The 25,079-nt window shown below is 37.1% G+C and overlaps 1 protein-coding gene and 1 long non-coding RNA gene across 6 annotated transcripts in view; one reads left to right on the top strand and one right to left on the bottom strand.

Moving 5' to 3' along the window:
- The window catches only part of LOC141585080 (uncharacterized), a 110,139-nt gene extending 104,741 nt beyond the window's left edge, over positions 1-5,398 (top strand). The window contains exon 4 of the long non-coding RNA XR_012518352.1: positions 5,310-5,398. This is a non-coding gene — a long non-coding RNA (uncharacterized LOC141585080). The remainder of the gene's footprint in view (positions 1-5,309) is intronic.
- The window catches only part of WASHC3 (WASH complex subunit 3), a 104,422-nt gene extending 85,509 nt beyond the window's left edge, over positions 1-18,913 (bottom strand). For 2 of the 5 annotated variants that reach the window (XM_074402332.1, XM_010340223.3), the window contains exons 1-5: positions 18,695-18,860; positions 18,040-18,138; positions 7,300-7,365; positions 5,356-5,463; positions 775-885 (exon numbers count right to left, since the gene is read on the bottom strand). In XM_074402332.1, coding sequence (XP_074258433.1) covers positions 775-885; positions 5,356-5,463; positions 7,300-7,365; positions 18,040-18,138; positions 18,695-18,745 — 435 coding nt within the window. In that variant the 5' untranslated portion in view covers positions 18,746-18,860. Of the gene's footprint in view, positions 1-774; positions 886-5,355; positions 5,464-7,299; positions 7,366-18,039; positions 18,139-18,694 lie in introns of all 5 variants that reach the window. The other 3 variants (XM_010340222.2, XM_074402331.1, XM_003929615.3) reach the window with 3 other exon arrangements.
- Positions 18,914-25,079: the final 6,166 nt, after the last annotated feature.

Raw genomic sequence — 25,079 nt, 5'->3', positions numbered from 1 at the left:
ACACCATCATACAGAGTTATCTTTTTTTTTTTTTTTTTTTTTTTTTTTTTTAATGTAGAGGCAGGGTCTTGCTTTGTTGGTCAGGCTGATCTCAAACTTCTGTTTTCAAGTGATCCTCTCATTCAGCCTCCCAAAGTGCTGGGATTACAGGTATGTGTCACCATGTGTCACCTTAATTATTTGATTAACAGAAAAATGATGGACAACTACCTCCTTCAACTACTGAAATAGTTTCTAAAGGAATAAAAATATGTTAACTTCTGCTATCAGAGACAACTGCAGATATTTTTGGTACCATACCATGTTATGATTTGTTATGAAAAATATGAATTCTGAAGTCATATAATATTAAGAGCATTACCTTACATGGCCAAGAGATCATTGATAGATGAACATAAAAAAGTGTTTTAAAATTATTATTTGTGCTAGCGTATGGGGATTAAGCTAGAGTCAAATCTTTTACCAAGTGAATAGTCTACTTTCATTACTTTCTGTTTCTAACATTTGCATTGATAACTGTGAAAAACAAAAAAAAATTACATAAATCTAAATTAAACTATGTTAATTTGAAATGTGGGATCAATTCTAATTATTTAGATTTGACTTCTGATTTTTTTTTTTTTAAATCAGAGTATTAATTAAAATAGGCAGGAAGTAAGAGAACAAAAAACTTGGTTTAGCAGTTTTCTCAGATTGAAAAAATAACAGTAAAACCTCCAAGGTTAAGAATTACAAATGAGGCTGCTACACAAAGAAGACAGACCAATAGCTTACCACTTGAACCATTTTGAGATATCTGGCATATCTTGGATCCTTGGCTACAGTTAAGATATTTTCTGCTGATACTTCACTTTCCTGTAGTCCAGAGTCTTGTGTACTGTTCTGCTGTAGAGAGTATTTTGTGTAAATCTTTAGACAATTCACAAAAGGGGTCCATCATGTTACTTAAAAGGGATGTTTCTTTCCATAATTCTAAGGCAATAAATGGCAGAAAAAAATCATATCCCCAAATTTAAATCCCAATAATTTAATTATGAGATATGTTTCCAAATATCTACAAATATTTAAATATCACTTCAGAGGAGGTTACACTTCAACACTATATTGGTTCCTTAAAATGCAAGTATATTTATGCAATAAAATTAAAATTCTGCTTTACTTATCCTCAGAGTGATGACACAAAGCATGAATTATAGGTGGTTATACTATTTTAACAAAACTTTTAATAAAGCTAATGAAACTTATGAACTGTTTACAAATTAGTAAGTTTACTGAGATAATGATGAATTGATTTCCTAGGTATCTATCATCTACCTAATTGAGCCCTTTATTTATTAAATCATTTTATTCTAAGTGAACATGGCTCTTCTAACTTTTTAGAAAGCAATTTTTAGAGAATTTGTAGAACAAAATTATCTGGTTTTATATATTTCAGTTACTGATGGAACTATTAATGGTAACACTGTCTACAGAGTGGTTAAGATAAATTACTAAATATGACTTACAATAAAGAATACTGGGGAGTGGTCTTTTTAGACAAAAATGCTGTTGTTATACAGGCAGTCTTGGTACCATGCTACTGAAACTTGTGCATATCAGATCCATATCCTTGCTTAAGTGCAAAACTAGAACAGCCTGTATACAGTACTTGATTTTTCTATCAAACCAAACATTTAGAAAAAGCTTAATTTTGTGAATCTCATTATCTGTGTATAAGCATTAAGACGAATTACCTTAGCAGAAATCAATTTTATGTCTGTTGTCTATGCTGAAATACAGAAAAATCAATATCTTTCTATCTTTATAGTCTTTAGAATATGAATGTGAATTACACATTGAAGTTTTTCCTCAGATAATTCAAATATAAATTAAATCTGTCAAAAACTCCAAAGCAAAAAAAAACACCCAAAAATCCTTTAGGTTTCTTCCGTTACATGATATTGCTAAGCGTTACAAAAGTGAGTATATATATATTGATCTATAATATACAAAAATACAAAACTTTCTAAACACTGTTAAATAAAAAAATAAAATAATATCCAAGTATGTTTTTAAAACATTTATGAAAATTAAACTCATATAATAGCAAAATTGTGCAAATGAGAACTATATCCTGGCCAGATATCAGCTCTCAATTGTCAATTTTTGCATAATAACAAACACCTCAACAAGGTTTAATTATGAAATATATTATACCTTTGCTATTTGAATGACTCATTCAATACTCTATCATATCTCTCAACTGTCCTTCATTTATTCTCAAATCAATCTCAGTCTTCACAACTGGATATTCTATTGTGAATAATGATAAAATCGGAACCATGAAATGAAGTTTGCCGAAAAATCAGTATACAAAGCTTGCATCTTTGACTCGTGTATAGATTAGAAAGAGTGATAAATAATTTATTTAAAAAGTGCATTATTCTCCTTTATCTGATAATTGAGTTGACTAGAATGTCAATGAAAACTCTGCATTAAGTAATACTTAAGCCCATTTCAAAATATTTTGTATAAAATATAAAATATACCATTTAATAATAATGAAGAAATGAGAAGTTGATTTGAATATTAAGAACATGCTGAGCAGTTATTTTATTAAGCTAATCAACATACAACTTTATCACAATATTTCAAACTTTGGAAGCCAATAGAACTTCATAAACCCTCTAAATAAATATATGTACAATTTTAAAATAAAGCTGCCAGAGATATATCAGGTTATTCTCAATTTCCAAAGCACATTAAGAAATTCAGCTGTGATTACTGGTAATTAACTTTTTGGGACATTAAACATGTGAGGACCAACAAACACTGAATAAAAATTTTAAAGTACATATTATAGATGGCATTCATAATAGCACCTGGAAAAATTAATAATCAAAGTTAAGTACACTTAAAATTTTTATAAAAATATATGACAACACTGTCTACCACATAACTACTAGGTAGAGTAGAGAATATTTTCTTAATATTCTTTATAGGTGCTTGGTTTTAGAAAGAGGATAGTCATATTTAATTGAGATAATGTAAAGTTAAACTCCTCTACAACATCTGGATATTCTCTTGTACATTTTATATATTTGAGTGGCCATGATAATGAAATTTGCTATATACATATATATATATATATATATATATATATATATATATACACACACATACATATACACACATATATATGCATATACATATATATGTATACACACACACACACACACACACACACACACACACACACACAGTTTTTCTTTGTTTTTGAGATGGAGTCTTGCTTTGTCACCAGGCTGAGTGCAATGGTGCAATCTTGGCTCACTGCAACCTCTGCCTCCTGGGTTCAAGCAATTCTCCTGCCTCAGCCTCCTGGGTAGCTGGGACTACAGGTGCGCGCCACCACACTCAGCTAATTTTTGTATTTTTAGTAGAGACGGATTTCACTATGTTGGCCAGGATGGTTTCAACTCTTGATCTGTCTGCGTCAGCCTCCCAAAGTGCTGGGATTACAGGCATGAGCCATCGTGCCCAGCCAAAATTTGCTATATTAAATAAATGGATGTTGAATTTTATAATGTATAATTAAGTAAACGATCGTCTAATTTATTACACAAATACATACCATATTCTAAACATTTGGCTCTTTCTACAGGGCCTCATACCACACATCATCAATATATTTAATACATTGAACACAGGTAGTGAAAACAGTGTGGTGTAGTGTAGTACAGTGTAGTGTAGCAGGTAAGTGCTAGGGCTCATGGCATCAGACTGTCTGGCTTAAAATTCCAGTTCTTACATTACTTTTTGACCTTTGGCAAGTTACTTAACTTCTATATACCTCATTTGACCCATCTATAAAGTAAGATAATATAGTGCTTATATCATAGGACTGCTGTAAAGATTGAATGGAGTAGTTTACGCAAGGCACTTAGAAATGTGCATGCCCTGGTACACAGTAAGCACCCTTTATGTGTTAGCTATTGTCATCATTGTCAACATCATCATGATCTAAAATATATCCTGAAAAAGTACCTCCAGGTATAAAGGCAGAATTCCATTATACAAGTCTATTTGTTTTCTTTGTTTATTATTATTACTTCGGTAGGCCACCATTTTGATGATTATTTTGTTTTAGATTTTAATACCTCATTGAGATACACTAGAGACTGTTCTCAAACAACAAATAATCTTTATTTTTTTGAAAAAAAAAGTAATAAAAAATTTTACAGAAGCTTAAGTGAACATTAAGATCTAAGAGCCAAATATAAAGTATAGCGTTTACTAGGATGCTGATTCAAATGAATCAACTTCAAAAACACACATTTTAGACAACTGGTATTTCTAAGATCAGTAGCTCTCAAATTTCAAGAGCCTACATATCACCTAGGGATCCTGTTAAAATGTAGATTCTGATCAGTAGTTTTGGGGTGGAGCCTGAGATGCTTCATTCTACCAAGCTGCCGGTGATGGCCATGCAGTTGGTCCATGGGGTATACTTGAGTAACAAGGGGTTAGACAATAGCAGGAATTTTTTTTTTTTTTTGAGACAGAGTTTTGTGCTGTTACCCACGCTGGAGGGCAGTAGTGCAATCTCATTTCATTGCAATCTCCGACTCCTTGGCTCAAGTGATTCTCCCACCTCAGCCTCCCGAGTAGCTGGGACTAAAGGTGTGCGCCACGATGCCTGGCTAATTTTTGTATTTTTAGTGTAGATGGGGTTTCACCATGTTGCCCAGGCTGATCTTGAACTCCTGAGCTCAAGCGATCCACCTGCCTTGGCCTCCCAAAGTGTTGGGATTATAGGCGTGAGTCACTGCATTTGGCCAATTATTGTTAATTATATTGTATACAATAAAGGCATTTACATAAGAAAAATGTTACAGAAGAAAATGTCAAAACTTTTCAGAGATGCTCAAAAATTTATGCAGGGGTGAGATGACATGATGTCTGAAATTCAGCAAGTGACAAAAAAATAGATGAAGCAATTGTAACAGAATCATAACTGATGAATCTAGGTCTATTTTTGTGTATGTTTTAAAATTTTACAATAAAACATTTTAAATGTACATTTCTTATAAGAACTTAGAAAAATTTCTAATTATTTTCAAGAAAATAATTATTTGATGATTTTTCCTAGTCTTAAACAGATTGATTTTCTTTTTCATAGGCAAAGAAAGTATTAATTTCAGGAAGGCCTTCAAAATAACACAGCAAATTTGTTTTTCCCAAACTTTATATTCTATGTTAAGGTTTTAAAATTTTACTATTAGAAGTTTTACGTTTTTATTTTTCTTCCTTCCAACCTGCTGCTTAAGACTATCAGTTTCAACGAAGAACATCTGCTCATTTCTTAGAACTCACCTGTGGTTGCTCTGAAGTGGCTTCAGGATGTGCTCCATTTGTGACACTCGTGACACTTAAAGGAGATACTTCAACTGTGACATCATCTAGGCCTGGGATAGATGACAACTGAGCAAAGAAAATTGGTATTGAACTATAAAGATAGATTCTGCATAGATGAACACGATACGTTTCCAGGTTTGTGTATTTTTAATAGCGGTCTTAAGTTTTAAGTCTACACAAATAGGTTCATAAAATCTTGTTTTTAATTCTCCATGTCATAAACTAAAGGGGAAAGATATAAATACTTTTGAAGAACTTCTCAAAAATCTAATTTAGTTTATATAAAAAGCTATGTCATTTATATCATTTTCAAAATGTAGACAATCATAGTGTAAGGAATGAGAGCCTGGTCTTTGGGGTCAGACTGTCTAGGTTTAAGTTTTAGTTCTACCACTTGCAAGCTGTGTGATCTTGTATAAATCTCTCTATGCCTCAATTATCTCACCTGTAAAGTGGAGATAAGAAAATGTACCTAGTAAAGTTGTTGTAAAAATATTTCTATTAATAATACTTTGGAAAAAAAGTGCTTTGTACAAATTTTGAGTTTGAATTATCTAGGATATGACAAAAATCTTGTCTTTACACTTTAATGTATGACACAGCTCATTCTTTTTTCTTTCTTTGAACACTCACCACTGAATGTTATTAAAATGTTTCTTGTATGCAAAAAAATAGGCATATTGTTGGCATTTCAACCTGAAATGGTTTAGCATTTCACTATGAAACAGTTAAGCATTTCAGGTTAGATCTGCAAGACCCATGCAAACCTTCTTTTCTGAGTTCATCCCGATATCAATGACACATATTTGGCAGATGTTTGGCTAATTTTGGGGATGACTCTATGGCTATGGGAATAACTAAGGTTAAGTTCTCCATATGGTAACTTAATGTGTCACCTTGGACTCTAACTCCATATGAATTCCCTAAACACTAAAATAACACACATATTCATAATAAAGAGTCATTTAAAAAACCAATGATAATAAGATCTCAAGCAGCAATACTCATTGAAAACTGTTGACTGATAACCATAGTTAGCATAGTGGCTACAGCCCAAATAGTTTCAAGTGGTTATGGCCGCTAAAAGAATATCTAAACACGTTCAAGGCCAGGTTTTCAAACTAGAGAAATGTTCTAAGAGAAACACAGGTGCTGAAGTCCATAAGGAGACCTAGAAAGTGCAAACTAGATATTCTGGTCATATTCAAATGAGATATAGTTTTTTTCTTCCTAATAAATATTCACTGAATATTTCTTAGTTTTTTTTGGTAAATGGACAAAGGAAATATTAATTTCAGAAAAGTTAGTCATGAAAATACACTAGTGTCTCCATAACTTTATAAACAGAAAAAAACCATGTGAAATATATGTATATTAAAAAAGAAACCAAACTAAATATATCAGTTATCAAAATCTTTAAGCTTTCAATCTAAAACAGTCTCCTATTTTTCTTAGTTCTCATTTGCAATTTCTGACATCAAAACTGGTATTCTTCATTAGTATTTAAGATATTTGCAAACAGAAACAGCTGATATTTTCTCCAAAGTTTGTTCTGAGACATCTAAAGGTTTATATAATTATTACTGTATTATCAAATAACTAGTAAAATAATTTTGGAATTTTCTATCAAATGAAGTGAACTACCTAACAGCTGAACTTGTTAACATGTTACTTGCATTATGCATTTGCCTATCTCAAACTACGTGCACATTTGAATTAATGTTTCATAATGAACACCATTTTCTTTGCAAATGTAGTAAAATTAAAAACACAACCAGTATCACTTCATAGATACAGAAGTTAAATGGAATCATTCCTAAATGCAATGAAAATTAAGTATGATTAAGAAAGCTGGTATATGTACAGCAAAGTTTATACTACAAATTATTCAGAAATACAAACCTTTGCATCTAAAATATTGAGAGTTGTTTCAATTTGTTGGATACGAAGTGAAAGGTCTGCCAGTTTCTGGAAAAGAAAAATTAGAGACAAAAAATAAGAACTGATTAAAATAAACTGTTAACAATACTAAGGGAAGATTTGAAAATATGAAAAACCATGGTTTAAATATTTGTCATGTTTTAATATATGAGTAGGAATGAGAACTCTTCTATTACCTGTATTAGAATGCTTCTCAGTTATTTTATAAAATTATATTCACTTTTAAGATAGTAACATTTTCACCTTTAGCAAACTCATTATCAGAGCAGTAAACAATTGTTGAGACTAGAATATAAACAGCCCAGGACAGAATCTTTTGTTTACTACCCTGTCTTTAGTGTCCCGAATAATACCTTGACACTTAACAGGGGCTAAATAATTATTTGTTATTGAATGAAGAATTTTTTTCATTCAAAGACACTCTGTAACATGGTCTGCCTTTATAAATTACTTAAATGAATAAGCATATACAATTTGTCCCAGATTTAAACATCTCTACTTTGAGAAATAAAGCGGGATGAAATTGGAAGATGAGTAATTCATTTTGGAAAGAGTTAGAAGATAAAAAATTAGAGTATTAAAAAAAATCTATCACCAAAATGCAAGATAAACCAGATTGAAGAGCTTATCATGCTTGTCACTCTGTATAACTAAATTATTAATATACCTTGTAAATTTACACCTACACAAAGAAAGTAACATCATAAAATATTATCTGTAAGAACATTTACTTAAAACCTCCTAATCTGAAACATTATATTCAGTCACACAGTCCAAGAGCAGTAGGCAGATACACGCATCCTGACTGTATTCTGGGATATTTTAAAAATCCTGACTATTAAGTGGAACTTTATCATCTTGTGAAACTGTCACCTGCCTACAATTAGAGGGGGCAAAAACTGAAAGTGGCCACAAAGTAGAGAGTGCTTCTTTACAGGTTACTTATTTTTAGGTTAGCATCTTGATATCCACAAAGATTTCAAGATAATCTATAAATAAAACATTAGGATCTAGTTTTCATGGTATCAAAGCTAAATCTACTCTTAACTTCAGAATTCATTCACCTAAAGCTTTTAAGTAAACACTAATACAGGTTTATAACATGTATTATGGATGAATCCCTCTCCAAATTATAAGTGTATTCCTTAAATCATAGAAATTTAATTTTGGCAAATCTCATCGGTCTCAATTCACTAGAGAAGAAATTCTACAGCAAATTAATATGTAAAATGAATGATAATTTTCAACTTATTTAAAAATGGATGTAATGGTTTGATTGAAGGAAACAGAAAAAGAAACAAAAAATTAAAAAATTTTTGTGCTTTCATATACCTATATAAGTATGTACTTTTAAACAATAATCATCAATATTGTAAATATTTGAGCATTTACCTTAGTACATATGCTACACTGTATATGCAATACATAATTTGAAATCTTACACTAAATCTATGAAGCAGGAACTATTATGCTAGTTTTAAAGATAAGAAAATTGAGACTCATACAATTAAAATAACTGTACTCAAACCCTTTAACTCCAGAGGCAATACATTTCATCAGAATTTTTGAAAGAATTTTACGTTGTTAAGATATAATGGTAAATTCTTGGGTGTTGCATAGAATTTTTATTATCCCAAGCTAATAAATGATCAATTCATTTCTCACTATGATGATTCTGTGCCAAGAGGAAAAGCCTTTTGCTCTTCTGATTTTGAGCGGATCATTTACAAAGTGGTTCTGAACTATAGTACATGAACCAAGACAAGAGAAAAAATTCTACCTTTATTTTTATCTACTTCTAGCTTAAATTTGGAATTAAAAAAAAAGATGAAGTAAAGAAAAAAAAAATCACCATAGGCCAGGTGCAATGGCTCATGCCCATAATCCCAGCACTTTGGAAGGCCAAGACAGGTGTATCACCTGAAGTCAGGAGTTCGAGAGCAGCCTGGCCAACATGGTGAAACCCCATCTCCACTAAAAATACAAAAAAAAAAAAAAAAAAAAGGCTGGGTTTGGTTGTGTGCGTCTGTAGTCCCAGCTACTTGGGAGGCTGAGGCAGTAGAATTGCTTGAACCTGAAAGATGGAGGTTGCAGTGAGCTGAGATCATCATGCCACTGCACTCCAGCTTGGGCATCAAGTGGGACCTTGTCAAAAAAAAAAAAAAAAAATTCACAGTGGTTTTAGAATCTATGACTGTCACCAATAGAAATCATAGATTTTTAAAAATCATATTACAATTACTACAGATTTCTTTATACTCAAAATTATGGTTATTAGACATACTAAAGGATTCTATAATCTGATGCTTTAACAAAGAACCTACCAGTATATCATAGTTTTGGATTTTTTAAAGTACATAACTGGTTTCTTTTGTAATCTTATGCATTTTATTTTATCCACCTGAAAACAATGATTTGGTTTCACTAGACTGTCAAAGTGTCCATGGCATGATAAAGAAAGAACTATTTTTCAAAGATAATTCAGTCTGATAAATGGTTTTGTCTGTTACAATGAATTTATTGCTATAACATACACGAATGTATACCTTTTACAGAGCCATCGTCAGCTCAAAAGGTATACCTGGGTTCATTTATGGGTTGCTGAAGTTCATTTCTAAGATGTTTATGCTTGTGGCATTTTCATTATATAATCCCCAGACCACTATAAAGCAGGTTTTTAAACACTGGCTATATTGACATTTACGGGTGAAATATTCTTTGTTGCAGAAGACTATTCCGTGTACTACAAGTTGGGTAGCAGAATCTCTGGTCTCTATCCAATAGAGATTAGTAGTCTACTAAATGCCCATAGCACTCCCCAGTTATTACAATAAAAACACCTCTAGACATAGCCGCATGTCCCCTGGTTGAGAGCCACTGCTCTATAGTATGGATGACTATGGATATCACATAAGTAACATAATCAGTGACAGTAGCTGTCCTCTGTAAGTTTTAGCAAGAGGAAATGGAAAGGTAACAGTCTTTCTCATCCATTTAACCATCGTCTTTATGAAGACTAAAAATAAACTTGAAATGCTATGGTTTGGGATAACAGGGGAATTTACAAAGTACCTGATATTTGTCAGATAAGCTGAAAACTTAATCTATTTTAAGGCAATACATTTTATAAAGTCAAAATAAAAGGATAAAAGAAAGAAGGAAATATGGAGTTACTAGTTGAATATGGAAACACAATAAAACACTGGTTTTTCACGGATGTAAAATATCTAACTTATATATCCATTTCTCTAAAAGAGAAACAGTATTTTAAGATAATGGATCTCTTGGTATATCCCACTGTGTTGTATGTGTCCCAGAAGCCAGAAAAGGAAACAATCAATGGTTTTAATTAGGTTGCATCTGATACTTAAGTCCAGAAGTTGTTAAAGATATAAGAGCAAATAAGGATTTAAGCAAAACTTTACCTGATTAAAGGTTAAGTCCAACAATGGCAGGTAACAAGCATTAAAGAAACTTTTAGGTTATGTGACAATTCTCAGCACTTTTGCTTGTACTTAAAAATTTTAGAAAAAGGAATTTCAGAATATTAAAAATTATTTAAAAATCCAATATTTAGGCATATAATAAGTCTGAGTTTGGCAGGGGGCATCTGTAATCCTAGCACTTTGGGAGGCCGAGGCAGGGAGATGGCTTGAGCTCAGGAGTTCAAGATCAGCCTGGGCAACATAGTGAAACCCTGTCTTTACAAAAAATACAAAAAATAAGCCAGGTGTGGTGGCACGCACTTGTAGTTCCAGCTATTTGGGGCAGTGAGGCAGGAGGTCTAGGCTGCAGTGATCTAAGATCACTCCACTACACTCCAGCCTGGGTGACAAAGTGAGAACCTGTCTCAAAAAAACAACAATAAGTTTGAATCAGAATACATTCTGGCCAGGTGCAGTGGTTCATGCCTATAATTCCAGGCCTTGGGAGGCCAAGGCCAAGGGATGACTTGAGCCCAAGAGTTGGAGACCAGCCTAGATAATGTAGTGAGATGCCATCTTTAACACACACCCACATACACATATAGCCGGGTGTAGTGGCACATGCCTGTAGTCCTAGCTTCTAGGAGGCTGAGGTGGGAGGATCACTTGAGCTGAGATCATGCCACTGCCTTGCAGCCCGGGTGATAGAGCAAGACCCTGTCTCCAAAAAAAAAAAAAAAAAAAAAAGAAAGAAAGAAAGAAATTTATATTATTAAAAAAATAACACATCTGTCTGACACGTCTGTTTACAAAGTACCTCTGACTTTAAGGTTCACTATAAGGTTAAATGCTCAGGTTTTACCTGCAATATGCATAGATCTTACATTGCTTCCTGCCAATCCCTCAAAATTTGCAGTCCCAATGGATGACCATAGTATTCTGCTGAGTAAAGCAAGAATAAAAATGCTCACTGGGGATTTGTGAAGGAAGAGGAGATGACCCTAAGTACCCCTGTAACTCTACTACTTTCTCTGTCATCTAATCTCTCTTCTACTCTGGTGCCAATCAATGGAAGAGTTACAAAAGTAGCCTAATAGGCAGAAAGTGTTTGAAAAGTTGAGTTCTTCACAGAATGCAGTTTATACTCTTCTCTTTAGTGAAGAACTCTAAAAACAGTGTCACTGATGAGGAAAGAACCTAGCAATTTGTTTCAAACTTAATTCTGGCTTGAGAGTTTATCTGTGACTGAAGTTGCTTAAGTTTGGGTCTGGTTCAAACCAGATCCTGTGGGGGGTGGAAAAAGTTTCCTTTTTCCTTCCAGTTCACTCTCAGTTTAAAAACTAACAGTTAAGATTCCTCTTTTATTGAGAGAAACAGTCAGTTTGGTTCTTATTTAAGGCTTTAAATAAACAAAGACTAGAGGCCATTAACAAAAAACATTTCAAAATACTGAAGTGATTTTAACTTGGGAGAAAATGACACCTCACATTTGAATACACATATCCTTCGAATTTACATAAAAAATATATTACATCAAACAGACATGGCATAGCAAAGGAGTGAATATGAATCTAAAAATAATTTTAATATAGCTATAAGAAGGTACTGGTATTGTACTCTCTCACTCAAAAACTACATAAACATGCTTCTTAATCAGATAAGGCAGTTCAATGTAAGACAGTAATGAAATACTGACTTTTCCAGTTAAAAAATCAGTTGGAATACAGTTCTGCTACATTCTGTGTGTGTGCAGTGAATGCAGCTACAACTACTGGGGGCACGCAAAGATATGTTGAATAAATGAGTGACTAAGCAAATGATTTTTTTTTTTTTTTTTTTTTTTTGAGACGGAGTTTCGCTCTTGTTACCCAGGCTGGAGTGCAATGGCGCGATCTCGGCTCACCGCAACCTCCGCCTCCTGGGTTCAGGCAATTCTCCTGCCTCAGCCTCCTGAGTAGCTGGGATTACAGGCACGAGCCACCACGCCCAGCTAATGTTTTTTGTATTTTTAGTAGAGACGGGGTTTCACCATGTTGACCAGGATGGTCTCGATCTCTCGACTTCGTGATCCACCCACCTCGGCCTCCCAAAGTGCTGGGATTACAGGCTTGAGCCACCGCGCCCGGCCAGCAAATGATTTAAACTTCTCTGCATTTTAGTTTCTGTATCTGCACGAGTGGGATAACCAATCCTCTCTCAAAGGGCTGACTCTGATAATTAAATACACATAGAGCACTTAGTATGATGCCCAGCACAGAGTAAGTACACAATAAATATTAGTTGTCATGTCATTAAGCAGTCTCCAGCTGACATGAATGTACAAATTGCCTAAATATATACTGTAGAAAATGAGTTACAGTTAACCCTAAATTATCATACATAAAGAGGAAAAAGGTGGGACAACAGCAAGATGGTGGAATAGGACTTCCCAGCACTCATTCTCCCACAGAAACATCCACTTGAAAAACTATTCATGCACAAAAATACCTTCTCAAGAGCTAAGGAAACCAGGTGAGAAATTACAGCAATAGGTGTAGCACAAAAATAAGAAAAAACACATTGAAGAAGGTAAGAAGGACTGTTTTATAGCAGTCATGTCACCCCTCCACCAACTCCAGGCAGCAGAGCATGGGTAGAGATATCCTCCAGGTGGGCGAAAGAGAGTCAGTGAGCATGGGAGTTTGCCTTGGATCACCGCAGCAGGCCCACCCCAGTAGAACTCAGCACTGAGCAAGCCCCCTCAGCCCAGAATCCAGGCTGATAACTGTAGACAAAGACTTCAGGCCCATCCTGGTATGAGGATAGATCACAAAGTCCTGGGTTCTAGGCTTGTTCCACTGGGATCCCAGACTCCAGACCAGCTCAAGGCTCAGGACAGCCCTAGCACCAGGCAAGACTGCATAGACTGTCTCCAGCTCTGCTCCAGGGCCAGGCCAGTCCCAGTGGCCCTACGTTCTAGACCACTCCCAGCACAGGGCTGGCCTCCATGGGCCCAAGCTTCAGGCCCACCCCAGCACCAGGCCAGCTCCTGCAGATACAGGTTCCAGGCCTGACGAGGGCCAAGTTAGCTCCTGCTGCCCTAGTCTGGCTCCTGCAGCCCACACCCCAGTGGAAGTAGGGTCTAGGCCCTTCCCAGTAGGGCTCTCTGTTGGGTTGGCCCCCATAGACACAGGTTCCAGGAACACCCCTGTGGACTCAAGTTCCAGGCTAGCTCCTATTGCCCTAGGACCCAGGCCAGCCCCATGTGGCCCAAGTCACCAGGCCAGCACCCATAACCCCAGGCTCCAGACTAGCCCCTGTGATCCCAGGCTGCACACCTGCCCCAGCATCAAGCTGGTCCTAGGTAAATTCCTGTGGTGCCAGGCACCAGTGAAGTCAGGCTCTAGGTATGTTCCCGCAGAAGCAGAGTCTGGAATCACTCCAGTAGATTCCATTGCCAGACTGGCTCCCATAAACTGAGGCTTCAGGACCACTCTTGCAGATTCAGGCTCCAGGCTAGCCACGGTATACTCAGGACCCAGGCCCATCCCAGGGGTCCGAGGCACCAGGACCACCTTGGAACCTGGCCAGATACTGCAGACTCAGGCTCAAGGCTCACACCAGTGCCAGACCAACCCCCATGGACTTAGGCTCCAAGTTGGAACCCTAAGGATCCAGGCCCATCCCTATAGAGCTCATCAACAGATCCACCCCAGTAGATCGGCTCTAGGAACAACCCCATGAACCCATACACAAGGCCAGCTTACCCAAGGACTCCAGCAGCAAGCCTGCCACGCACCATGCCAGACGGCTTGTCTAGAATCTCTGGATGGGGTTACTGGTAAAGAGCTTTCCCAGACAGAGCCAGCCTGCAAAGACTGGAATAAGTCCTTATTTCTTTAAACACACACACATCAACACATGGCCACAAAGATCAAGAATAATCAGAGAAATATGTCACTACCAAATAAACAAAATAAATCACTAGTAACTGACTCTTCTTCACAAATAATCCAAAATTATTGTTTTAGAGAAGCTCAGTGGACTTCAGAAAAATTCAGAGGAATAATTTGATGAAATCAGGAAAATGATAAATTATCAAAATAAGAAATTTAACAAAAATTGGAATTATTTTTTAAAAATCAAATTTTAGAGCTGAAAAAATATATACAGTCAAATTCAGAATATTCTAATACTGTTGTGGTATATAAATCACTTATATCTTTAGTACGAAGGTTAACAGACAAAACTATTAAAAATAATAATAGATACAATGACTTGTTAAGGAACATGCAATATAAAAAGACTTACATTACAAAATCAAAAACAAAACGTGGAGAGGTGGGTAAAAGTGCAGTGGTTTTTTATGTTATCAAAGTTATGTTATTATCAGTTTAAAATAGCCTGTTATAACATCTTTTATGTGAGCTTAATGGTAACAACAAAGTAAAAACCTAATAGTAAATGCACAGAAGATAAAAAGTAAGGAATCACAGCAAAGCAAAAACCTAACAGTAAATACACAAAAGATAAAAAGGAAGGAATCAAAGTCCTTACTAGAGACAATCATCTAATCACAAAGGAAGACAGCAAGAATTGAAGAAACAATAGATCTAAAAAGCAACCAGAAAACAATGAACAAAATGGCAGCAGTAATTCCTTACCCATCAATAATTACCTTGAATGTAAATGGACTAAATTATCTGGTCAAAAGACACAGATTGGCTGAATAGATACAGAAATAAGACCCAATTATATGCAGTGTACAAGAGACTCATTTCATCTTTAAAAAATGGATGCACATAGATTAAAGTGAAAGAATGGAAAAGAGCCAGGCACAGTGGCTCACATTTGTAATCCCATCACTTTGGGAGGTCAAAGCAGCAGGATCCCCTGGGCTGGAGTACAGTGGCATGAACACAGCTCAATGCAGCCTCAACCCCTCAGCCTTCAGTAATCATCCCAACTCAGCCTCCCATGGAGCTGGGACCACAGGCAGACACCAGCATGCCTGGCTAATTTCTTAATATTTTGTAGAGACAAGGTCTCACCATGTTGCCCAAGTCGAGTCTTTAACTCCTGAGTTCAGGGGAACCTCCCAATAAGTTCAAGAGATCTCCTATATGTCATGATGACTGCTGTTAATAACAATATATTGTATTGAAAATTGCTGAGAGAGGAGATTTTTAAGTGTGCTCACCACAAAAACAATTAAGTACGTGAGGCAGCACATATGTTAAATAGCTTGAGGTAGCCATTCCGCAATGTATACATATATCAAAACATCATGTTGTACATCATAAAAATACAATTTTTACCTCTCAATTTAAATAAAGAAATAAGATTTTTGAAAAATGGGAAAAGGCAATAGACTACCTTTAAACTTCACGAGGTTTTGATGAACAAAATTTTCTCTATAGAGTTCAAGGAAGTACTAGGGAATAGTGATACAGCCAGAACAGCTGCAGAGAAGTTGAGAGAGGAATAGGAGGAGGTTAAAGAGTGACTCATGAGGCTTTGATCATAATCTATCAATAAATGAGACGATTATTGTTTTGTTTGATCTAGTTGTCAGTAAACAGGTCTCATTCAAGAACCATTGGGCACTACAAAAGTGAAGGGCTATCCATGCTTTGGGACAGCTCAACCAAGTTGCTTTCATAGGTGTGTTTGCTTGTTGATTTGTTCTTTAGAATTCAGCTTGATGATAAGGACTATGGAGATGGAGTATTTGCTCCTTTCTGCTAGTAATCCTGGGACAGTGCCTTTCCAGATACTCCTCCATCTTGCCCGGGTATAAAAATTGAAGGGTGAAAACTTTGGCTTACTGGTTTTTATTCAATTTTATATCCTAAATTATTTAGAGAGATAGCAGGACAAAATAAAATTGACTGGAGGGAAGCATCTAGTTTCCGGCCATATATAAACTAAACTGAATTGAGTCCCTTACTCTACCAATTACTACATTTTACTTTGTCTTAGAAAGAAGAAGAAATACTGATAATTAGACAAAACAATAACTGGAATTTCATACAAGTAAAAAATAGTTTTTCCATCTTCATGCAATTTTTATTAATAGTAGAACACACTTAACAAAAACTCTAATTGCTAAGGCTATACCTTACATAAGACAGAATGTTCAACAGACTTACTTGTGAATTATCTAAGTCCCATGATTTACTTTTCTCTTTCCTTAAATTTCAACCCATGGTTCCCATTGTCCTCCTCATCCTCTTTTTTGGCTTTTTAAAAGATAGGGGTTCCCTGGATCCTGGAGCTAGTACCCAATCCTCTTTTTTTAAAAACAAAAACAAAACAAAAAACAAAACACTGGGTTCTTCGATGTTGTCCAGGCTGGTCTCAAACTCCTGGGTGCAAGTGATCCTCCTGTCTCTGCCTCCCGAATAGCTGGGATTACAGGAGCACACTGCTGTGCCAGTTCTGGTACCTAATCGCTAGTTGGGTACTTAATCCTTACATCACAAGTCATTCACAGAAAATATTTTTATTTCTATAATCATATGTGATGCCAAAGTTCTAGGCTATATCCTCTAGCCACCTTTTAGCTTAGAATGTAAAATAATTTTAATAAAAACATGTATTTCTGGGGTAGGAGAACGAATTTCAAAATAAAAACTATTTTCAACTGTGAAATTTTAGAGGCTGGGCGCGGTCGCTCACGTCTGTAATCCCAGCACTTTGGGAGGCCGAGGCGGGTGGATCACCTGAAATCAGGAGTTCAAAACCAGCTTGGCTAACATGGTGAAATCCCGTTTCTACTAAATACAAAAAATTAGCCAGGAGTGGTGGTGCACACCTGTAATCCAGCTACTTGGGAGGCTGAGGCAGGAGAATTGCTTGAACTCGGGAGGCGGAGGTTGCAGTGAGCCGAGATCGTGCCACTGCACTCTAGCCTGGGCAACAGAGTGAGACTCCGTCTCAAAAAAAAAAAAAAAAAAAAAAAAGGAAAGAAAGAAAAAGAAAGAAAGAAGGAAAGAAGAAAGAAACAGAAAAAGAAAGAAAAGAAAGAAAGAAATTTTAGGTTTCCTTTTGTTCTCTTTAATCACAATAAGCCTGACTGAACTATCTCATGAGGACTTCTAGAACACTAATTCACTAGAGGAGGGAGTGCAGGAAGTCAGAGTAAAAGAGAATTTAAGGTGTGTTAACACAACTGGGGAGAAAAGATCATGGTACATGAATAAAGACTGTAATTCTTGTTTTACTCCATTTGTCAATCTCAGCAGTGCAAGGTGATTTCTAGGCGACTCTATAAACCACGTATCACAGGACCTACCTCCTCACAAACTGTAGAAAAGCGGTTGAGGAACTGTACAGTGTGCACCACAAATTGGTTTAGAAAAGCCACTGTTCTTTTCTGTTGAATAGCTGGCACCTGTGTTACGTAAAAACAAACATGGTTCATACAGGAGGAACGTACGCTGTGCAAACCTTTTAATATCTGCACATAATCACGAGGCACTTTGCTGCGTGATATGAATTTCCTGAAAGACTGTGAATAGTCATTAACTTGTTTTCCTAAACTGTAGGTGGGGTGTCCGAAGATGACAGAGGATGCACTCAAGTTTGAGACCACGCTCTAGCGTCACTAGTATGAATTTTAGCAGGCAAAAGCCACACACATAAACACACACAAAAACTTGGGGCTGAGTAAGAGGTAGGGCTAGTGATCATAACCGGCTTGGGTCGCCGGTGGCACCTAGAGACACCCGACACCGGAAGCCAAAGTTGGCAGGTGCACACCGTCTCCTTAATCAGCTCAGGAGGGACCCCATTTCAAGGTGGACTGTGGGGTTCTCCCTCCTGAGGCCGGCAGAAGGGCCCAGGGTCGGGACAGGGTGGGGCCCGGGAAGGTGGGGTCTCCCCGGGAAGTGGCGTCTTCCCCAACCTCCTCCCGGGTGGCCGGAAGTTTAGCACCGTCTTTTACAAACCTTCGTCAGGTCTATGCCTGACCCCATGAGAGGAAGCCCGTCCTCATCCATCTCCTCAGCGGGCGGGGGACCCAGAGTTCACCCACAAACCCCTCCCGGATGCTGACCTCCCAGCCTGGTAATCGTGACTCAACTGACCCCCTCAAATCCCCGCCTCCGGCGCTCTTCCCTTCCCGGCGGAAGAAAACTCCTCCGCTCACCAATCACTCGGCGGCTTCCGGAGAGCCCGCCTTCTCGCTGGGCATTCTGGGATTGGTAGTTTAAGTCCAGATGTGATGTTGAGTTCGGGGTGGTTAGTGATGGGGCAAGGATGCAGTTATAGCAGTAAAATCTTAGAGGCGGGTAGAAACAAGCAAACAAACAAACAAGTCGGAAATTGCGAGTCCTTTTGAGGTTATCCCTACTTAGTTCTGTCTGTTATGTAATAGCTCTGTCATTCCTTGAGCAACAATTATTTAAAAAATCCTAAGTGCCGTATACTTTGCTAGGCCTTACTGAGAAAACAAAGATTGAGTTCGATTGCTGCACTGGCAAGGTTTATGCTCTGAAGAACGAGATATAAGACCTACTTTTAAAGTGTGTGTGTGTGTGTGTGTGTGTGTATACACTAGTTCTTGCTATTTACCCAGGCTGGTCTCAAACTCCTGGCCTCAAGGGATTCTCCTGCCTCAGCCTCCCAGAGTGCTAGGATTACATGCGTGAACCACCGCACCTAGTCTTACAAAGCTTTTTAAAATATGAAGTAAGATGTCAAATACTAGAGGTGAGGCACAACCTATGGAAGTGACTGTCACAGAGAGCATCAATAAGATGAAGAGGTAGACTGAAGTGGGCAGTTTCGTTTTAAAGATGCGGGGAGATGGGGTCTTGCTCTGTCACTGAGGCTGGAGTGCTGTGAGGATCATAGTTCATGGTAGCCTCAAATTCCTTGACTCATATGATCCCTAAGCAATGGGATTACAGATGTGAGCCACCAGCACCTGGCCCTGTTGGTTTGGTTGAAACAAATGATCCCATAAATGGAGAATGGTAGGAAATGAGGTGGGAGTGTTATTCGTAGTGGGTGTTCAGGTTCTTGATGCTTTGAACAAAGAATTGGACAAAACGCACCAAGCAAGGAAAGAATGAACCAAAAAAGCAGAGATTTATTGAAAACGAAAGTACACTGCACAGTGTGGGAGCAGGTGGGAGCTCAAGGGCCTGGATACAGAATGTTCTTCTGTTTAAATACCCGCTAGAGGTTTTCCATTGTCCACTTGGTGTTCTCCTCATGTAAATGAAGTGGTGACCCACAATCAGTCTGATTGGTTGTGAAAAACAACCAATCAGAGGCTGAAGTTACACCAGTCACATTCCTATACAAACATCTGATTGGTTGTGGGAAACAACCAATCAGAGGCTAAAGTGATGTTACTGAGTTGCACTTTTATGCAAACGAAGATTTGGCCCACAGTCAGTTTGACTGGTTGCAGACAGCAACTAATTAGAAGCTGAGGTGAAGCTACAAAGTTACATTCCAATGCAAAATCTGACTGGTTGCAGAAAGCAACCAATTAGAGGTACTTTCCATTTTTACCTGCCCATCAGAAAAGGTAGGGGTTTGCAAAGGGAGTAGCCTCTGGTCCTTTTATTACTTAGGTATAGAAAGTTGGGGTTTTCCTTTTGATTTTTTTCTACTAAGTCAGTATGAATCGGCTTTAGGCTCCCTTCCTCCAGACCCCATTCTGCCTCAGGAAACAAAGCCAGAAAAATTTCATATAAGGGCCTTTTATGCCAGATTTGACACTGTAGTCCACGTTTATCTAATGTGATCCATAGACCATCAGTAGCAATTATTTGGGAGTGGGTGGTGTTTCACGTTGCCTAGCCTAATCTTAGATTGAGCACCTTCTCCCGATTGAACTTTCTTAATTATTCTTTCAAGAAGGCAAATCTTCTTTGGTTTTGTTTTTATCATTATGGTCATTTCTTCTCAGTTTCTTTTGCTGGTTCCTTCTCATGTCCCCAATCTTTAGAGTTTCTCACATTTATATATCTATCTCAAAAATCACATTGGAATACAATATAGCTGAAGCAGAGTGAGCCACGTGGGGAACTGAAGGACATGATATCTGAAAGTTACGTGGAGACCTGATCATGCAGAGCTTTATGGGACATCATAAGGACTTTGGCTTTCACTGTGGGTGTAATGGGAAGTCATGGAAATATCTTGAGCAGAGAAACGATGGGAGTCACTGAAGAGCTTTTAAGCAGCGGCGTGGAATGATCAGAATTATACTTTGGGACATTCTATTTGGTACAAGATAATGAATGTGACTTGAGGGTAGTGGCTGAGCCTGGAAACAGTCACTCTTTACTCCATCCTCCTTTACATCTTACCTCTTCTATCTCCTAAGTAGCTCTTGAATCAATCTGTAACAGCATCTTTATTGCCATATCTCAAGTTTTGTACAATACACCTTTATGTCTGGGTTACTGCAATCGTTCCTGCCTCCATCTTGTGTCTCTCTAACCTATTCTACACATTGTAGCCATAGTAACTTTTAAGAAGACAAATCTGATTATATTACCTAGGATATAATTTTGTTCCCCATCTCCCTCAGTTTAATATGCTCACAGGTCCTCTCTATGGCTCTTGGCCACTTCTTTAACCGTACCTCTCACTGTTACAACTTTCTCCTTAACCCCAAATAATTTTTCAATTCCTGGAACTGCTTGCTGTGTGTGGGTCTTTCAAGATGTTGTCTTCCCTCTGACTGGAACTATTTCCTTGCTTCCTAACCACCCCTGCCTGGGTAACTCCTACTCATTCTTCACATCTCTCCTTTGTTCTTGGTTTTCAAGTTTGAATATAATGTGCGTGGGGTATGGGTGTGGTTTTCTTTGTATTTACCCTGCTTGTGGCTTGCTGAGCTGCTCAGATCTGGGGGTTGTTGTTTTAAATCAAATTTGGAAAGATTTTTGGCCATTAATTCTTCAAAAAAACGTTTTTATCATTTTTCTTTTTTTTTTTTCTGGGAATTCAAAAATACTTGTATGTTAGACTGCTTGATATTGCCCACAGGTCATGGTGCTCTGCTCATTTTCCCCCTATCATTTCCTTTTCTCCCTATGTTTCAGTGTGGATAATTCTTACCAACCTATCTTCAAGTATTTTCTACTTTCCAATTTATTATAAAACTCATCCAATAAATTGATTTCAGATATATTTTTGTTCTAAAAATGTTTTTTAGAGTTTCTATTTTTCTCATGAAATTCCATTCATTCATCTTTTCCTCTTTATTAAAAAAACCAATTTATAAAGTTTATAAAAAGTCCTTATCTAATAATTCCAATTTCTGGTTCATCGATGTGCCTGCTTTTATTGACCACTTTTTCCTAATTATGGGTTGTTTCCTGCTTTTTAGCATGTCTTATAATTTTAAATTTTATTTTGGACATTGTGAAAAAAAGAACAATGTTCAGTGAGGAATGAAACATTCAGATTCAGTCACAATTTGAATCAAGCTGGTGCTGGGCTGCTACTTTAAGTTTACCTGCAGTTAATTCAATTCAACCTCCTGCAAAAGACTCAGCTCTTGCATCTTGTCAGTGTTTGTGTTAGAGGGGGATGGGCCATAGTTTCAGATCAGTTGGTTCACCTCTGGATTCAGTTTCAGCAGGGCTCAGAAATCCAAGCACTGGAAGAATGTGCAAGATTTAGTGAATTTTTTCTACTTATCAAAAGCATTTCCTCCATTGCTGCTTTCTTAGCAATCTTAGGGGTGGAGCGTAAGCCTAAGCGATTTATTTTTGTGATTGAGGTCCTTTCAGACCCAAGTCTGTCTCACCAGCTTATACCATTGGCAAAATCTCAGCCACTTTCTCCATAACTCTGCAAAGTCTCCTAGAATGTGGCAGGTTTGTTCTGGGCATGGCAATGCCATGGCTCTCTGCTCAACTATATTCCTTCAAACATAGGCATGTATATAGAATTTATTTTATTAAGGTCTTACAGACATTGCTTTTCAACAGCCCTATAAAGAGTGTGATTTTTATGGGTTATTTCTTATTACCACTATGTAAAAGGCTTTCATGGATCTTTCTGTATTCTAACTACTACCAGAAGTCTTACCATTCCATCCTTAGAGCTTTCCCTAACCCACAAAGATTAGATTAACTGTTCTTATATGCTTCTATAGCATTCTCTGCTTAACTCTACCTTAGCACATATAATTGCCTGTTTGCTTCAAAGCCTACTATATTATCAATTTAGGGCAGTCTGTTAGTTCACTATTAAGGCCCTAGCCCAATGTCTGACCTACAGTAAATGCTAAGTATCTCCTGAGTGACATTTGCGCTTAACAAACCTTGTATTTCCACATCTTACTTGATATTCCATGAACCTTCAATTTAGGTGGAACTCACAACTCTGGTTACCCAATCAGCCTCCCTGAGCAGAATTCCCCAGTGGTCAGCCTAGACTTCTTCCGGAGCCAAGAGAGGCTCCCAACCAGGAGAAAAATTAAAAAAGAAAAAAAAGCACAGTAACTTCATGGTTATGGTTATGTGTAAGTAGCAGGCATTTATGTATGTGTATTTGTGTAGACACGTGTATATGATGTGGTTCTAGATACAGTTATGGGCCACATACCGTTTAATCAGTAATGGACTACTTACTACAGGGTGAACCCTTTAGATTATAGTAAAAGGTATAGTATTTTTACTACACCTTTTCTATGTTTAGATACACAAATACCATGGTGTTACAACTGCCTATAGGATTTAGTACAGTAATGTGCTGTATAGGCTTGTGGCCTAGGAGCAATAGACTACCAACAACATTTTGTTAAGTGGCTTGGTTTTTAGAGTGGCAGTTTCTTTGCCTCCTAGGATCCTTGATGATTACTGTTCATCAGTCGTCCTTCGTTCCTGAGAGTGGTGCCATTCACATTTTAATAAAGGATTTCCAGGACTCTTAAAAAGAATCTATACCTAGAAGTCTTGGCCAACTGCCAGATACCCTTTGAAATATGTACTCTTTCCTTCAGGTTTTCTTGCTGTGGTAAAAATGAAAAGTATTAACAAATTTCATTTACTGTAGTGAATTTTGGAGGCAAAATAGATTGTAATGAATACTGATTTCAAAGACTGTATGTGCCACCTCCATATATTCATTTGAGAAAAAAAACCTTAAAAAAATTTCAATTTCTTGAAATGTTTTCGTAAGATTACCAGAAAATTGCTGTTAAATTTTATCATGACTATGGTCTTAGGTGGGGAAACAATTAAAAATGGTTCCCCCTCCCCCTGACCTTTTTAAAATTTCTCCCTGCTCTGCTTCAGGATGGAACAGTTAGAGAGGCATGGTGTTGATTCATAATAGTGGGAAAACAAATGTTTCCCATCCTTATTTCCTCCTCAACCCCATCTCTCAGGAATGGTACCAATCATCTGCTGAGACTTGGTTAAGTGAAGGAATTTTAGCCTTGTTACTTCAATTGTGTTAGTAATTCATGTTTCCAGATACTCCTTTAATTGTTCTGGCTCTCCTAACTTCATAAAGAAAATTGAGTTGTAACCTTATATCCTCTGGGCAGATTTGATTCCTCTCTGGAAAGCTAACTACCTCAAGAGAAGAGACCTATACATACTTATAGTCAGCTATTCCTCAGCAAAAGAACAATCAAAATGATCCTGCCTTTTTTGAGGGGGTTGGGAAAAGGTCTCACTGTACTCATGGGACTTTTACTTATGGAGACAAGAGATGACACAGAGAAGCTAATGCTATTGAAAGAATTTAGTACTTACTGTTCCCAAGAGGTACACCATGCCATACAAGGCCACAAGGGAAACACCAGTTTGGTTAGGAGAGAGAAGCAGAAGTGAGGGGACTTCTTAGGAGCAACCATTACTATTTTTATAGAGTTATGGTACTTTATATTGAATTCACTGAGTCATATTTTTCCCCCTTTGGTGCAGTAGAAATTAGGTAAACCTAAGTCATGAGTCTTTGCTTAGTTTTGCACATTTTTATTAGCACTGCCCTCTTCGTAGAATTGCCATCTCCGTTTATTTTTTTGAAAAGCAGCAAATGATGCCACTATCAGCTGCTTCTAATTAACCTCCCCTGACTGTGTTCGTAAATGACTCAGCACCTGGACTTCTTAAAGTGGTCAGGTCATTTTGAATCACAACCAAATAAAATCACTTAAAACTACTCTGAAGTTCAGCACCAACATTTCTTCCCGAAGCTTTGTTTCTAGAGTTCGAAATGATCATGCTAGAGCCTTTGCTATGAACTTTTAAAAAATATCTGGGCCACAAGTTATAAGCCAATCTAGGAAAATGGTTCATAGTGTTTTCCAGTATGAGAAGCCCTTTAAATAATATTAAAAACATTCTG

Source organism: Saimiri boliviensis, chromosome 7 (assembly GCF_048565385.1).
Source record: "Saimiri boliviensis isolate mSaiBol1 chromosome 7, mSaiBol1.pri, whole genome shotgun sequence".
Taxonomy (NCBI): domain Eukaryota; kingdom Metazoa; phylum Chordata; class Mammalia; order Primates; family Cebidae; genus Saimiri; species Saimiri boliviensis.
The sequence above is the reverse complement of the archived record's forward strand: the minus strand, read 5'-3'. Positions and strand labels throughout refer to the sequence as shown.